At 33.8% G+C, this 10,933-nt stretch overlaps 1 protein-coding gene across 1 annotated transcript; it reads right to left on the minus strand.

The window, feature by feature from the left end:
* Positions 1–6,667: 6,667 nt before the first annotated feature.
* LOC122304849 (40S ribosomal protein S18-like) lies at positions 6,668–8,126 on the minus strand. Its single transcript, XM_043117114.1, has 2 exons — positions 8,049–8,126; positions 6,668–7,123 (listed from the first exon to the last, which is right to left on the minus strand). The coding sequence occupies exons 1-2, from the start codon at positions 8,124–8,126 to the stop codon at positions 6,668–6,670; spliced, it is 534 nt and encodes a 177-aa protein (XP_042973048.1).
* Between the last annotated feature and the right edge of the window lie 2,807 nt (positions 8,127–10,933).

Here is a 10,933-nt window from a genome sequence, read left to right on the forward strand (position 1 = left end):
GCTATGGAAATTAGAATTAGGATTAACAATTCAATCCTTTTCTAAAAACCATATTAATGCTAGTTTAAAGTTGGAGGTGGGAAATGAGGAATGACAATTCATAGGTTTTGATGGCCAACCTAATGTGAACAAAAGACAAGACACATGGGATCTGCTTGTTTCTTTGAAACTTGCAGATCTCATGGCATGGATGGTATGTGGATATTTCAATGAGATATTATCTCATGATGAAAAGGTAGGAGGTAGAAACCGAAGTGAGGCACAAATGGATAGATTCAGGCAAGCTTTAGAGTAGTGTGGTTTGTTTGATTTGGGATATAGAGGCTCGAAGTTTACATGGAGTAATGGGCACAATGATGCTACTTTTACTAAAGAAAGATTAGATAGGGGGTAGCAAATGAGAAATTGTTGAAAATTTTTAAGAATGTATAGGTGAAAAGTCTTGTGGCAAGAAGGTCAGATCATAGACATTTAATCTTCTCTTGCTAGCAGGAATACCATAAAATGGGAGGATATAGAAGGTCATTTAAGTATGAAGTGGCTTGGGGATCTCATGAAGAATGTAAGAAGTTGGAACAAGAGGAGTGGTTGAAAGGAGATGCGATGGATGTCACATTAAAAAAGTATTCAGGTGTGTCTCCATAAGTGTAGTTCAGCAATGTCAATATGGAATAAGGGAAGATATTCTGATATTGAAAGGATATCAAAGAAAAAACCGAGGCTTTAAAACTAATGCAAGATGATGAAGGGCAACATAATATTGAGGAAATTAAGAAGCTACAAAGGGAGTAGGGGATTTTACTTAAAATGGAGGATTCAAGGTGGAGGCAAAGGGCAAAGGTGCACTGTATAAGCATGGTGATAGGAATACTCATTTCTTTCATGCATGTGCTGCATAAAGAAGGAAGCAGAACATGATACAAAAGATAAGGGTTTCAGAGGATGTTATGAGAGATGATGAGTCAAAAATAGCACAAGCATTTAAAAATCACTTTCTAAGTTTCTATTCATCAACAAGACCAAGCAAAGATGAATTGGAAGTCTTCCTTCTATGTGTAGACATAAGGGTAACATATGATATGAACTCAGAGCTGGTGGCACCTTTCACTTCTATGAAGGTTTATGAGGCTCTTAAACAAATGAGCCATTTTAAATCTCCAGGACCAAATGGCTTTGGAGCTGGATTTTACTAGGAGTATTGGAGTTTTGTAGGGCCCAAGGTATGCATGGCTGTGCTTAATTTTTTAAATGGGGGGAATATGCCTTGTAATTTAAATCATACTAATATTGCTCTGGTTCCTAAGATCAGTACATGATTATAGGTCAATTTCCTTATGTAATGTTTTGTATAAGCTTATAGCTAAAACTTTGGCAAATAGGCTTAAGAATGTATTGTCTCACATTATATTTAGTTGCCAGAGTGCTTTTGTACCAGGGTGATCCATCACAAATAATGTAATGGTGGCTTTTGAATTATTGCATTCAATGAAGACAAGGAAAATGGGAAGAGCTAGAAGTTTGGCATTAAAGCTGGATATGTCGAAGGCCTATGATATAATAGAATGAGAATTCCTGGAAAACATTATGAGAAGGCTGGGGTTTGCTGAGAACTAGATCAAGACAATTACGAAGTGTGTAGCATCTGTTTCCTATTATGCAGTTGTGAATGGTAGGCCAGGTGTGAGGTTTAGATCAACAGGAGGGCTGAGGCAAGGTGATCCATTGTCATCTTACTTGTTCCTACCATGTGCAGAAGGGTTGAGCTCCTTATTGAATAGAGCTGAACAAAGGGGCATGATGAGTGGAGTGGCAACAGCAAAGGGTGGAATAAAGCTCACTCACATTTTATTTGCAGATGACTATATCATATTTAGTAAAGCAAGGAAGGAAGATTGGAAAGCAATTCATGGTGTTTTGCAGGTGTATGAGAAGGCTTCTGGTCAAGTTCTCAATCAACAAAAAACTTCAATTCTGTTTAGTTCGAACACAAAAAAATCCATCCAAAGTGCAATATTACAAGAAGCAGGAGCAGTGCTGTGTGGAGATTATAGAAAGTATCTAAGATTACCATCTATGATTGGTTGACTAAAATACCAAACTTTCAAGGGGACTAAAGAGAGGATATGAAAGAAGATACACAGTTGGAAGAATTCTTTTTTACCCACTGTTGGAAAGGAGGTCATGGTAAAGGCAGTGCTGCAATCTATTCCAACCTACACTATGAATGTATTTCTACTTGCAAAAAAGTTATGCAGGGAGATAAACACTTTATTTTCAAACTTTTGGTGGAATAACAAGCAAGAAGGAAGAGGTATTTGCTGGAAGAGATGAGAAAAGATGAGGGTGAATAAAATGAAGGGTGGAATGGGGTTTAGGGACATAAGAGTTGTTCAATAAAGCAATGCTAGAAAAGCAATGTTGGCGATTGCAGCAGGATCCTCACTCTCTTATTGCAAAAATATTCAAAGAAAAATATTATAGAAGGTCTCAGTTTTTAAAGGCAAAAATTGGTTGTAATCCTTCTCTTATGTGGAGAAGTTTGATGGCAGCACAAGCCTTGTTGAAGGAAGGCATGGCATGAAGGGTTGACAATGGTCATAATATCTCTATTTGGAATCAGAAGTAGTTGCCTCAGTCACTTTCTTTCAAAGTCAAGTCTCTTGTGAAAGTCCTGAATGAAAACTCAAGTAAGGGAGTTGATAATTGAGGAACTTCACTGCTGGAATGAAAAGCTGATATTTGACATCTTTGAGAAAGATGAAGCCACTCAAATATGAAGCATACCTTTGAGTAGAAGAGAGGTTGAAGATAAGGCAATATGGGGATACACAAAGAATGAAAAGTTTACAATGAGAAGTGCCTACTGTGCAACGAAGAGTATTGCAATTACTACCCGAGGCGAATGCTTGAGCAGCCATAATAAAAAATAGATGTGGGAGAAGGTTTGGAAAATGTGCATATCAGTGAAGCAATTCCTTTAGAAGGAACTCAATATGATTTTGCCTACCAAGAAAAATTTATTTAAGAAGAAGGTTGTGGATGAAGTTTTATGTCCCATATGCTACAGGGAAGAGGAGACTATTTGGCATGTGTTTTGGACATGCCCAACTACAAGTGATGTGTGGGCAGAGAGACAGTGCACTGCAGAAGTCGAGTTGTGAGGATGGAGAGTTTTTCCAACTATGGGATAAGTTGCAGCAGTGTTTAAACCAGAAAAAAACTAGAAGGAACATATGTGATCTTAGTAGGTATTTGGACTAGAAGGAATAAACTAGTGTTTGAGGATAAGTTTGATAGCCCAAATAAGGTTGTGCAAACTGCCTTAGCTAATCTTAAAGCATTTCAAGAAGCTAATGATGATAAAGGAGAGCAACAAATTCAAGTCAGTAGGAGGAGGGAAACTAAATGGTTGCCACCCACTGAAGATGTTACAAAGATCAACTTTGATGCAACTTTGAACAAGGCAGAGTAAAAAAATAGGAATATGTGTGATGGCAAGAGATTATAGAGGGGAGATTATGTTCTCTTTGTGTGCTGCTAAGAATTTTGATAGAACTCCTGAACTAGCTGAAGCTTGTGCTTTAGGGAGGGCTATGGAGATTTGTAGTGATTTGCACATACATGAAGCATCTTTTGAAGGGAATATCCAAAAAGTTATTAATGATATTTACAAGAATGAGGCTACAAGTGCATGGTTGAGGCAACAAGTAGAAGAAATTAAATTCATTATCCATCACGGATCTGATTGGGAAGTCAAGTTCAATTATAGAAAAGGTAATAGTGTGGCACATAAACTAGCTAGCAAAGAGGGCACTACAAATGGGTGGAGAGGTGTGCTGGATTGTTTAATTTATCATTTTAGTGATGAATGAAATGAAGTTCTTTTGATTAAAAAAAAAAGAAAAAAGAAAACCCACGAAAATCCCTTTTTGACTATTGATTGAAAATCCCTCTTAGTTTTGAAAGCTCGGAACTCATAATGGAAAATGATTTCTAGGATAAAATGTACTTTTCTTTTTATATACTTTTCATAAGCGATCGAAGCAGTCGAGTACTATAGAGAAAGTGTACTCTATACAAGATTATCAATGGGAATTTTCTATTTGCTTGATTAGTTGTAGATTTTACTGGATTTGAGTCCCTCAAGAGTCAAACCTCTAAATTTTAAAATTTAAATTAAGAGAGATAAATATACGAAATAGATCGTCTAATATTTATTAATATTAATAAATCAATAATACTTAATATGATTAAATATTAAGTTTTTCACGTAAATGATTATAAATCTGATGTCTTATTTTATATATTTATTTTCTGTGATTTTATGTCTTAAATGTTGAAAAACTTAAAAATATGTAGATCCAATGTTTCAATATTATAATAAAGACAATTTTCTTTCAAATTGAGTTGGAGGAAGTTTCTTCCAAACTATCAATAGATATAACAAGTGTCCGTTAAACATGCGTCAAACACATTCTTTTTTGGAAGTCTTAACTTAAAAAATTACGTCTCTTCGTTAAAAACTTGTGTACTTGTCACATGCTTCGAAGAGGGATATTAATTTTTTAAATGAGTTGAAAGAAGTTTCCTCTAACCTAGTTTTAAAGAAAACTCCAACGTTATAATAATTAAATATGTTTTGTTATTTTATAATTTTTTTTTTATCATTTATGCTAATATAAAAATGATACTAAAACTCAATTTAATCTGAAAAAAAATATTATTAACATATTTACCAATTTAATGAATCTTTGTTGCATATACGTAATGAATATCATTACTCAATTCTGAGTAAGGTTTTCATACTCAAAACATAAAAAGTTATCATTTATCTATTATGATTATAGAAAAGATAGGGAGTCAAGAGAAAAGAATTGTTTCTGGTTCAATTAAATGGAATAAGATGAGATCCACATTTAAAAAAAAAAAAAAAAACATTTTTTAACTATAGATCCTATTTTAGACTTGCACACCATTGGAAAGTGCTACTTTAACCCTAAGTTTATCTCTGAATTTGACCGTTTTGACCGCATGTGTATTTTATTTTTTAAATATTTAAAAAATTACTATAATGAATTTATATATTTTTTAAAAAAAATTATTTAAACAATATTTAAAATATATTTTAAAAAATTAGGTAGAATACTTAGCAGTGACGTCTAGCGGTATTTGGTGGGAGCATGTTCTTTTGGTTATTCAATTTTGCTAGTTACAGTCGCCATATACAAGTGGCAGGTAAACGTAAGGAATAAAAAAAGTAAAAAGGACAAAAGCAAACCAAACTTCTCTCTTTCTCTTTCCTGAAAACTTTTCTTTCTTTCGGTTTCTTCTTTCTCGTCTCTCTTCCTCTTTTTTTCATTTTTTTTTTTCTGGGATCAATTATTTTGTGGCTGGTTCTATATTTTTGTCCAAAATTTTTAAATAGATCCATCTGTTGAATAAGTTATTTTTTTTCCTTCTTCATACACTAGCCCATTATCCATATACAAATTTTATCTCAAGCAACTCTCTCTCTCCCTCGCTCTATTTTTTCTCTCTAAGTCTGAGTCATTACACCATAATAGCAAGATGGGTGCGGCTATTCCATGAAAGCCTCTAAACCTGAACTCTCCTTGGTCATTGACATGTCCACTGTGATGGAGATGCAAGAAGGGTCAACCACAATACCACTAGAAGGGCTAGGCGTGTTGAGGCTAGGAGGCCGACTTTGGAGTGCTTGCATGGTTTGGATGGTGATGCTTTGGGCGTACAAGGCAAAGTCATGGAGGACCAACCGCTTGCCACCCCTTGATTTTAGGGAATGAGGTAAATCCCTTGATTGTAAGGGATGAGGCAAATTCCTTGAATTTAGGGGATGAGACAATTTGGATGAAGTTGACCGAGTTGTTGTTTCTTAAAATTAGGAATTTTATTAATTTGTTAATTAGTAGATTTGTTTCATTAATTCTAGGAGTTTGTTGGGATTGTTTCCCTTAATTTTAAGAGTTCGATTTGTTATTGGATTGTGATCTTAAAACAAGTTGATTATGGGAGGACTAGCTGAACCCTAGTACTGTTTATTTCAGTTTTGCATTATAATTCATTGTTATGCTATTTTTTTAATAAGAATTTATCAACCAGTTTTCGAGAATTAAGTGCTAGACTGAGTTAGTATTGATTTTTATATTTCAATCATTTGAATCTTGGTATTGCCTCGAGATAACCTTTGATTTATTTGCCCACCATGACCATAAACACTTGAGTGCGAGTGAGGCGTCCATCACACGGGCATGAGACAGCTAATCTCTTTTAAGAGTGAGGTATCTTCTACCGGCTTATTCATGTCACCCTCTGCATTCACTAGATGCACATTGTTTGGCTCATAAATAACTCCCAAAACCCACATAGCATAATACCCTCTACTACAGGATGGGCAAAAGCTTCCCGAAGCATCACTTCCAAATCATCTGCTCTAACATGTTCGTTGATGGAAGACACATCTAGCTTTGTGAACTAGATTTTTTTTAACAAATAAGATAATATGGTTAAATGGATAAGAAACCACCAACAATGTCCCACCCAACTAAGACCACAGTACAAAAGTTTAATAATGTCTGATCACATGCTAAAAAACAAAAATCATCGTCGAGCAATCATATATTAATTGAATAAAACAAAGAAAAAAACCTCAATGCTTCTTAGAGACACCAACAGTCCTCCTCTTGTGGCTTGTAGTCTTGGTGTGCTGGCCATGAACACGAAGGCCCCAATAGTGCCTCAGACCATGATGGTTCCTGATCTTCTTCAGTCGTTCCAAATCATCCCTCATCTTCATGTCAAGTGCATTGGAAACCACTTGAGAGTACTTGCCATCCTTCTTCCTATTCAAAAACCAATATGAGATTTTGAACTGTCGATGGTTGGCAACAACAACCATGAGATTGTCCAGCTCAGCAGCAGTTAATTCACTTGCTCTCTTGTTCATGTCGACGTCAGCCTTCTTGCAGATGATGTTCACTAAGTGGCGACCAATACCTTTGATGGAGGTGAGGGTGAACATAATCTCTTGCTTTTCATTGGTGTTGGTGTTCCGCACATGTAGAATGTGGTGGAATTCCTCGTTAGCTACTAATGCCAGTTTGGACTCATAGAGAGGAAACAAGAGAGATGATTCGGAGGCAGCAAGCAGGCCAAGCCAAATCGTAAGATGCAAGTAGAAAATAGATATTTTTTACAGAGAATAGAATGGTGGGGGTCTCTGAAAGTGCATTTCAGATTAATTTTCCATGAGTATAATAATTACTAGGAGGCATTTGAATAGATGATGTTTTTCATCCTAAAGTTAATCATATTCTAATAAATTTATAAGATCATTTAAGAGTCATAAAATACACATTGATCATTGCTACATCACTTTCTACCTCAGTAGGATATTACTCGAGTGCTTGAGGATAATTCTCCTAGCAAAGAGTAGCATCAGACAAAGTTTTAAATTCCATTCTGGTGACCGTTTCGATTGATGTACTAGAACAAAATATTTCAGTACCGGTATATTTCGGTATATCGTTTCGGGATAGATATTATATGAATAAATTATATATAAAAACTATATTTCAAAATAATATCAATAAAATGATAAGAAATGGAAAACATAATAAGAAAAACGGTAATGGTAAACACAACAATGAGTAAAATAGCAATGCATCAATATTCTTTGAAAAAGCTTTCTCCTCCTGGGTTATATTTTTTTTTTTTTCATGACTAGATCATGATCTACAAGTAAATAGATAGTAATAAATTTTATATTTTCTACTTTTTTTTTTTTTTTAACTTTTCAAAAACTTTAAATTTCGACGGTTAAAGCCTTTCAAAAGGGATGTTTACAGGATGAAAGTCTGAGAGATCCTATACAAACTATTTAAGTTGAAGATACTATTGGCTTGGGGGAGAGAAAATAATTCTTTTTCTTTCTTAATGTGGTAGAATGATTTATCGGGAATCAAGACGGAAAGGAAAAGTGCCAAAGTGGGTGTGAAGTTATGATTTATTTTCATTTTTCATAAAATTACCGTTATGTCCCCAATTTTTAATTCATTTTCAAAACGACCATTAAGTTTAATTTCGGACCGGAATGGTAATCCAACCATAATATTGGAATCTGGCCAAAATTGGCTGTAATGACCAGAATTTAAGTCGAAACGAAATAGGTACCTACTTTATGCCGGTTACTATTCTAGCACGAAAAATTCCAGCCGGAACGGAACAAATTTTAAACTTTGGCATTGGGCCCACATTGACACTGCTTCACCTGCTCTATTTCTCTGTTCTGAAGTCTGAAATATTTCTAAACAATAATAAAAATTGGATCTTGAAATGCACTAATAAGTATGAGGAAGAACAAGAACATGAGAAGATTCAATGAAGAACAAATCAAGTCATTGGAAGTTATGTTTGAGGAAAAGTCAAGACTGGAGGCTCGGACAAAACACTAGCTAGCTAACGAGTTTGGACTATGACTTTGCCAAGTTGATATATGGTTCCAGAATAGGAGGCCAATCTGCTGGGAAAAAGGAAGGGGAGAGAAAGAGGGAGGAAGAAAGTGACTGCATGGTGTGAGGAATTAATGGAGAGAAAGGGAGAGTAAGAAAGTTGGGGCCATTTGTACAAACTGTCAGACGATTACATATTGACTGCACCCACTTATTGTATATAGAGTTTTTTCATTTGGTTATTAACATGAAAATAATGTCGCATCAAAGCCAGGTCAATTTTGTTGGATGAGCACTATTTTCATTGAACCAAGGGTGGATTAGAATTTAAGGGTCCGTTTGGTAGTAGAATTGTTCTAAGGTATTTTCAGATATTTTATTTTTAAATATTATTCAAATACAAAATATCATTCAATTTCAAATCCTCAATTTTTTGTTACCTAATTATTACAAATTTTCTAAACTCATAAACAAAATACAAAAAATAATGAGTAATATTAGATACAGTAATGAATTATGCAGGTGTCACATAATTATTTTGAAAAAGTGTGGAGTTAACCATTAAAAAAATTAAAATTTTCATGTTGTTCTCATATATTTTTTTTAAAATGAATGCTTAACGATTGTATACCTTATGACTACAAATATCATTTCTAAAAAAAAATATTACTTTTTCAAATTTTAAAATAAAAATATTATTAAAAAATTATATTTAATTTTTTTTTAACTTTATAATATTTTTAGTAAATTTTTTTTCTTATTTTTCAAAATTCAATAAAATATTTTAACTCAAACCATTTCAATCTTATTTATAAATATATTAAAATATTCCAAATATTCAAATTCTAAATATTCAAACAAAGGCTAAGGTTGTGTTTAGGTAGTGGGGTGATCTCAGATACTCTGTGAATAGTAATGAAAAAGTATTGAATAATAGTACAAAATAGTAAAAAATATGTGAAAAATAATAATAAAATAATGAATAATAGTGAAGTATTTTTCATCACCCAAACCTGTCCTAAACCTTCCGGGACCTATGGCTATGGGGAGAATGACAAAGGAGTTCCTTCCAAACTAATTTATTATTATTTCTTAATTGGTACCTAGCATTTGAAATAAAGTGAGAATGCACAAATCTTGTATAAAGAATTTTCCATAAATTCACATTAGTCTCATAGTTCCTAAAAACTGGTTAAATCAAAGAGTTCAGCTCTTATACTTCAGAGATTTCAGCACCAAGTTCCAAAATTAAGCCTAACTTCTAAATCGTTTTATTATTATTAGTAGGGTGCTGCTACTCAGAGTCCTCATTTTGTCTCTTTAAAGTTATCACTAGTTTAAATTAATTTTTATGCATATTTTATTTATTTTGTTAAATGTTAAAAATAATACATAAATGCACTAGTGGTAATATTTTTAGGGTTTTGCTACACAACCTCCCAACACCCCAACACCCTACCTTTTTTTTAATTTTTATTATTTTATTTTTTATTAAATATTTAATATATAAATAATAAATAAAATAATTAAATTAATTTAAAAAGAATAAATTCAAAAAAAATATTAAAAAAATATTAAAAAATTGAAAAAGGGTAGGATGTTGGGGTGTTGGGAGGTTGTGTAGATTTTTTCTGAAACTTAAAGCTGGTTTTGGAATAAATCCAACCATGTAAAAATAATCAATGGTTTGAGAATCCGGTTCAGAATTGAAACCAATTACTCAAATATTTAGACTCGTTTGTATGTTAAGAATATTTTAAATTATCTATTAATAATAACAAAATTATTAATAAAATAATAAAAAATTATTTATAAATAATAATAAAATAATTTATACCACTTTTGTACTCAAATGTGTATTTGAAAAATTCTGTTCGTAACCATCCCCGCGCAACCATCGCGCACCCATATGATGTGGCAAGTCAAGAGTCAGTATTGACCATCTTAAATGAAACGGTGCGGTTTGAGGAATCATCTTCTTCCTTCCCCTTCTCTCCTCCCTTCCCCTTCCTCTCCCCCTCCCGCACCATTCCCTTTCTCTTTCTCGTTCTCCTCCCTTCTTTTTCCCCTTCCCCTTCCCTTTCATATATTTTTTTTAGATTTCTCTTCTCTTTCATCCATTCGAACACCCTTCACCTTCTCCTTCATCCATTCCGTACCATTCTCCCAAATCCCCTTCAGGAAAACCCTAACTCATCCTGTGAGACCCATCTGTTTTTTTTTTTTTTTGCAGTTTCTGTGAGACCCATCAGATTCACGTGCGTGCGGGGTTGAGATTCTGAAGTAGGAGAAGTGGAGCTGAACGCGTGTCAGTGTCACGCTTTTGTAAGATAAAGATAAAGATTAGAGATTAGAGTTATAAGTATTCCTTTGCTATGTGCAAAATTGTACCGCTTCGCAACAAGGCATAAAGCCTTATCTCTGTAGTGCATCATTTCAAGTAAAAGCATAGCTGCATACGGTGC

Source organism: Carya illinoinensis, chromosome 3 (genome assembly GCF_018687715.1).
Source record: "Carya illinoinensis cultivar Pawnee chromosome 3, C.illinoinensisPawnee_v1, whole genome shotgun sequence".
NCBI classification, from domain to species: Eukaryota; Viridiplantae; Streptophyta; class Magnoliopsida; order Fagales; family Juglandaceae; genus Carya; species Carya illinoinensis.

Coding starts and splice junctions, on each gene's coding strand:
- LOC122304849 (XM_043117114.1), bottom strand. CDS start 8,126: ATGGTTGGATTACCATTCCGGTCCGAAATTAAACTTAATGGTCGTTTT. Junction 7,124..8,048: donor TAAAAATTGGGGACATAACG/GTAATTTTATGA, acceptor CCTCTCTATGAG/TCCAAACTGGCATTAGTAGC.